The sequence below is a fragment of the Panicum virgatum genome, chromosome 6N (genome assembly GCF_016808335.1).
Source record: "Panicum virgatum strain AP13 chromosome 6N, P.virgatum_v5, whole genome shotgun sequence".
Lineage (NCBI taxonomy): Eukaryota > Viridiplantae > Streptophyta > Magnoliopsida > Poales > Poaceae > Panicum > Panicum virgatum.
Window position 1 is genome coordinate 40,184,164 of NC_053150.1, and position 6,290 is coordinate 40,190,453.

At 48.5% G+C, this 6,290-nt stretch overlaps 1 protein-coding gene across 1 annotated transcript; it reads left to right on the forward strand.

The window, feature by feature from the left end:
• Positions 1 to 318: 318 nt before the first annotated feature.
• Positions 319 to 3,837, forward strand: LOC120680079 (probable glucan 1,3-beta-glucosidase A). Its single transcript, XM_039961721.1, has 8 exons — positions 319 to 626; positions 727 to 846; positions 968 to 1,156; positions 1,620 to 1,778; positions 2,458 to 2,627; positions 2,730 to 3,238; positions 3,334 to 3,635; positions 3,703 to 3,837. Exons 1-7 carry the CDS (start codon positions 390 to 392, stop codon positions 3,519 to 3,521), a joined length of 1,572 nt encoding a protein of 523 aa, XP_039817655.1. The 5' UTR covers positions 319 to 389; the 3' UTR covers positions 3,522 to 3,635; positions 3,703 to 3,837.
• Positions 3,838 to 6,290: the final 2,453 nt, after the last annotated feature.

The following is a 6,290-nucleotide window of genomic DNA, read 5'->3' on the forward strand; positions in this document are numbered from 1 at the left end:
AGCAAAGCTATGTATGTTTCATGGCAAACATGGTAAGGCAACAGAACAAAAGGACCTAGCTTCGAATAAATGCCATGCAGGATAGTGGCAAAAAGTTATTTTTCGCTGGGCCCGTTCCGGATCGGCCTAACTCCGGTGATCGTCAAAGTCTTGAAACTTTTGACGTCGTTTGGCATAGAATAGACTCGTGGAAATGATGATCAACCATCAGCCCTACCGCCATTATGGCCCATTGGAACTCAGAGCTCTAGATGCGGTGACTCAAGAGTCAAGATCCGGCAGCACCTATATTGCGGGGTATATATATGTGTGGCCAAGCTTCAATTCTCAGCATTGCTGATTGACCCAGACCCAGTTTAGTGGCTTGGCTATCTGATTGGGCAGTCACCATGAGGAGCGCGGACGCCGGCATCCTCGGCCGCGTGCGACTCCCGCTGCTTCTCCTGCTCCTAATTTGCTCGTCGCTGCTGCTCCTCCCCCAGCAATCCGATGCCAGGAGGACGTTGGCGGCGGCAGGAGCACCGGCGTCTCCGATCCGGGCGGTGAACCTCGGTGGCTGGCTCCTGACGGAAGGCTGGATACAGGGGAATTCCCTCTTCAACGACATTCCCAACAATGACCTCCTGGTACGCAAGTAGTAGTAGCTTTGTAGCGTAGGCATGGCGAATTGAAGCTACGTTCTGCTGCATCAGCCTGGAATTGAACTTACAATCCGCCTTTGTGTAGGATGGCACCCAGCTCCAGTTCAAGTCGGTGACCCAGAACAGGTACCTCGTCGCGGACATGGGCGGCGGCGCCGCCATCCTCGCCGACCGGGTGAATGCGTCCGGCTGGGAGACCTTCAAGGTTAGTCGTCGGAAACGAAACGAAGTGGAAATGAGCACTCTGGCAGTTCTTTTTTCCCTTCTCTCTGAACTGAACCCCTTGATATGGTTTTATCCATATATGATGATGGATACGCATGCAGCTATGGAGGATCGACGAGATGACGTTCAACTTCCGCGTGTTCGGCAACCAGTTCGTGGGCGTCAACAGCACCGGCGGAGTCGTCGCAACGGCCACCACGCCGGGGCCGTCGGAGACCTTCCAGCTCGTGCGACAGGACAGCGACAAGAGCCGGGTGCGCATCAGGGCGTCAAACGGCCTTTTCTTGCAGGTAATTAACTGCTGACATGACAATTTGATTTTGCATTCGCAAGTCGACACGCAGATTGACCCGGTCCATGTCGCATTCGTGGAATTAATTCGTGCGCTGACTGCGATTTGCACCGGGTCGTCGAGGCCAGGAGGAATAGATATCAGCCTAACATTCTGCAACTTGTTACTAGTGGTGTTGTGATAAACACTTGTTACCCTAAGAGATGCCAATCTTCCCAAACAGGGGGCTAAACCTTTTTTTAAAAAAATGGTCATCTAACCTGATCTAAGATTCCACCATTATTCGGTTGAAACAAGTGCGCCAGTAGTGGCGTACTACTAGCTGCCCGTAGATGATTAAAAGTCAATAGCAAATTTTCTAGAACATTTACGTCTGTGCTTGACAATATAATATTGTACTAGTAACTTTATTCTTCCTAATCCTGACGAATATAATAAATTGCTACCACATGTCTTCTTAGGCGAAGACCATGGAATCAGTGACCGCGGACTACGGCGAGGATTCAGACTGGGGTGACGATGACCCCTCAGTTTTTGTGACAAATAATGTCGGCAGCCTACATGGGGAGTACCAGATATGCAATGGATATGGCGTAACAAAGGCAACACAGGTTCTCAGGGTAAGATATATCAGTTCTCAACTCATGTCAGTTTCTCCCACTTGTTACATTACATGCATGTGAAGAAATGCCGCTTCTAGAACGAATGTGGCTGCTAAGCCATTGATTTCTTGCAAAGAAGAATACTATCCTGATATTTACAATTAGTTGCCGCCCATGATCGTCAGCTATATATTCCTTCTGTAACCTTCATGTCAGTATTATATATTATCTAACTTAATAAAATCATTATGAAATTCGCTTACGGACTGTGCTACTATCACACAACCACTAACTTGAATTGTCATGACTCAGATTCTTGAACCAAATTAATGACGAGTCAAATTGGCATGAAAGTAAGATCAATTAAGCTAGATTCTTTAGCATGCAATTTGTTTTGCTTTCGCTTGACGGCTTGAGTTAAGATCATCAGTCAAAAATTGACCTGACTTATAGTTTCGCCACAAATGTGTCTTCCATTCAATGGTCCCGCAGATCACTCCGATCTCTTGGCATGGTTGAATACGGCCAATATGCAATTAAATAGAACCCCGACCCTACCCTACGGCCAGGGAACTAGCACATGCATTTGCTGTATGGACAGTTTGCTTCATAAATTGACACTAGTGGAATGGTTAAGAACCTCTTTTTTTTTTTTCTTCCTATTTCTGTTTCTTAAATCCTGCTGTTTGTTTTGCAGAACCACTGGAGCACATACATAACCGAGAGCGACTTCAGTTTCATTGCGTCAAGCGGACTGAACGCGGTGAGGGTCCCTGTTGGATGGTGGATTGCCAGCGACCCCGACCCTCCGCTTCCTTTCGTCGGAGGATCTCTCCAAGCCTTGGATAATGCATTCAGCTGGGCAGAGTAAGTAGTATCAGGCATATGCATGTTACGTTCTCCCTCTCACTGTATACATAGATTCCAACAAAACAATAAATCGCATCATTGGGCTGCGTCCATTCACAGGAAGTACAATCTGGGTGTGATCGTGGACTTGCACGCTGCGCCAGGTTCACAGAACCCGTATGAGCACAGCGCAACCAGGGACGGGTCGCAAGAGTGGGGCACCAGCGACGCCAACATCGCCCAGACAGTGCAGGTCATCGAATTCCTGGCGTCAAGGTACGCGGGCAGGGCCAGCCTACTGGCGGTGGAGCTGCTGAACGAGCCGCTTGCCCCGGGCGCAACCCTGGCCAGCATCATGAAATACTACCAGGACGGCTACGACGCCGTCCGGCGACACACGTCGACGGCGTACGTGATCATGTCCAACAGGCTGTCCGCCAGCGCCACCGAGCTGCTCCAGTTCGCCGGAGGCTTCTCCGGCGCCGTCCTCGACGTGCACTACTACAACCTGTTTAGCAGCGATTTCGACAGCCTCACCGTCGAACAGAACATCGACTTCGTCAGGAACAATCGCTCCTCAGACCTCGCCGCCGTCACCAGTCAGAATGGGCGCCCTCTCACCTTCGTGGGTAATAAGCTATAGCTAGCTAGCTCTTTGTCGTTCTAGTGGCATTTCTCCGTGGAATTCATTCCTCGTTTGACATCTACATATCTACATTTCTAGGGGAGTGGGTGGCCGAGTGGGAGGTGCAAGGAGCGACTAAGACGGACTACCAGAGGTTTGCGCAGGTGCAGGAAGACGTCTACGGCCGAGCTACCTTTGGATGGGCCTACTGGACGCTCAAGAACGTGAATAACCATTGGAGTATGCAGTGGATGATCCAAAACGGATACATCACACTCAACACCTAGAGGCTAGAGCTCTCACATTTTATACAATAATTATTGAGTGTGTTTTCTTCAATAAAGGGGTAGAAGCATTATCCCATCTGATGTTACTCATCACTGTATTAGAGAGAGAGAGAGAGAGAGAGATCAAAATATGGAACAAGATTTTTTGATGTATGCATGCATACACATTTTAAAACCTTTAAAGAACAGGCACCAAAATAAATCATGTCCTAGGGGTACAAAAGTGTCTTAAAAATGTGGTGCCATGGATGGAGAAGATTGAGGTGAGTTGTTATTCATGACAACTTTAGTGCATATGAGTAATTACATGTTGTCACGATTGATGTTGTGAAGGTGTTGGTGCTATATATGTATGCGCCGGAGCTCCGTGCATCCGCGGGCCCTCCCCGCCGGCCCGACGCGCAGGCCAACTCAGCTTCACCACGAGCGCGCGACGGCAGGCGGTTGGTGGGGCCCGCTGCGGCACAGTGCGTAGTGCGTACGCTTCGTGCTCGCTTTATTTCGCGGTACGCCTGATTCCTCTTAGAGTACTGGGCTGCAGCTCCTTTTACTCCAAATTGCTACCGCAACTGCATGTCGTGCCCTTTAGCGCACTGGGCTGCAGATAGCCTAACCTGCTGCACATGCAGCGCCTGCACGAGGCGCCTTTTGCATCCAGCGCGGACGGCACGGCGCGGACGGCAACCGGCACGGACGGCAATATAAATGCAGGTGGAGGCGGGTTGAGTGGGTTGAAATGGATATTTTTTATAAAATAGTATAACTATATATAAATGTGGGTCCCACGTGAGAGCTGGACTCTGAAATTAAACCACGTGTTTATATCAGAAAATTTTATCGAAATTGACTGAATTTTGTTGGAGATGACTCAGTACGACTGGCAGCTATTTTGTGCAAAGCAGTGTGGCTAGAACTACCTGTGGGCCCCACATGAAGAGCCGGACCCTGGAATTAAAACCTCGCATTCACACTATAAAATTTTATCGAAATTGACTGAAATTTGTTGGAGATGACTCAGTACGACTGGCAGCTACTCTGTGCAAAGCAGCGTGGCTAGAACTACACGTGGGCTCCACATCAAGAGCCGGATCCTAGAATTAAAACCTCGCGTTCACACTATAAAATTTTATCGAAATTGACTGAAATTTGTTGGAGATGACTCAGTACGACTGGCAGCTACTCTGTGCAAAGCAGCGTGGCTAGAACTACACGTGGGCTCCACATCAAGAGCCGGACCCTGGAATTAAAACCTCGCGTTCACACTATAAAATTTTATCGAAATTGACTGAAATTTTTAGAGATGAGTCAATATGACTGACAGATACTCTGTGCAAAGTAGTGTGGCTAGACATATATGTGGTCCCCACATTAAGTGTAGAACCACTAAATTTCTCTGCATAGTATAACCCATGGGTTTTTATGGGTTGCCCGCTTATAATGGGGCGGGTTGGTTAGAGTTGAGAAATTAACTAATTGGGTTGGGTGGGGTTGGGTATCTAAATATATTAATTTTGGATGGGGTTAGGTATGGTGCGGGTTCCAACCCATTAGCAGGGCTAAGCGGAAGCCCAGCGGCGCTGGACCGAGAGCGAGGAATGTCCGGAGAGCAAAGGGAGAGGAACTCGAGAAAGTGGCGCTGCATTGCAATGTCTGGAGAGTAGTAGAGGAGAGGATAAGTACACAATAGAATATGCGGTGAGTTTATGGAGTACTGATTAGTCAACAAATGGGTACGCTGCGATCACACCCAATGATAATAATCAACCCAATGAAATTAACCCAACTCAGCATACGGGGCATAGTCCAGAGTACAAACTTCCATATCAAATATGTAGAGAGATTGCCGTTCACACTGACCTACCCAATTTGGTGCTCAGCAGTAATGTCGACACAAGTACACAACTAGAGCCGACAATAATCGGCCAATACAGAGGCTATTGAGGAAGAGCTAGCAGTAGTAGAACAGAAGCTGTGTGCTTTGGTTTTCCTTTTTAACCAAATTTTATATGGGATGTAACGAATATGGCTCCATTTATGACATTTAGAGTGATTTTGGTGATCGAATGACAACACAACACTTGGACTAATATGATTGTTAAGATGACCATTCTCAGGTTTTTAGGATCAAGTGATGACAAAGAGAAAGAGAAAATAGGCGTAGCAAGACCCGAAGGGCCGCCCCTACGGGGGTTCTGCTTCGGATCAGAAGTACCGGAAGAACCGATGACTAAGCATCGGTGCATCCGACGCTTGTCGGAAGAACCGACGCTATGAAGTTTGGTGCAGAAGGGAATCGAAGCCAAGTCAGCCTATAGGCACCGGTTGAACCGACGGGTCAAAAAGGGGGGCATCGGTGCATTGGGCGTCCTATGTTCCAGAGACGATGTCAAGAGCCCAGGAGAAGATTCTTCAGCACCGGTTGAACCGGTGAAGCATCGGTGCATACCATCGGTGTAATGACGTCAGCTGTCAGGAGAAGATTCTTAAGCACCGGATGAACCGGTGATGCATCAGAACAAAGTATCGGTTCAACCGGTGGTCACTGCGTCAGCTGTCAGGACTTCAACGGCTACTTCGGTTTATGAGTGACAGGAAGAACCGACGCTACCCCTGCCAGAGGCATCGGTTCTTCCGGTGATACGTAGATTATCAGCTAACCGTTGGAGCAACGGCTACAAGACTTGGTGGCCTATATATACGCCTCACCCCGGCCATTTGAAGCTTGCTGGAGTTGCTAGACATCCCACACACACCCAAGAACATCTCCAA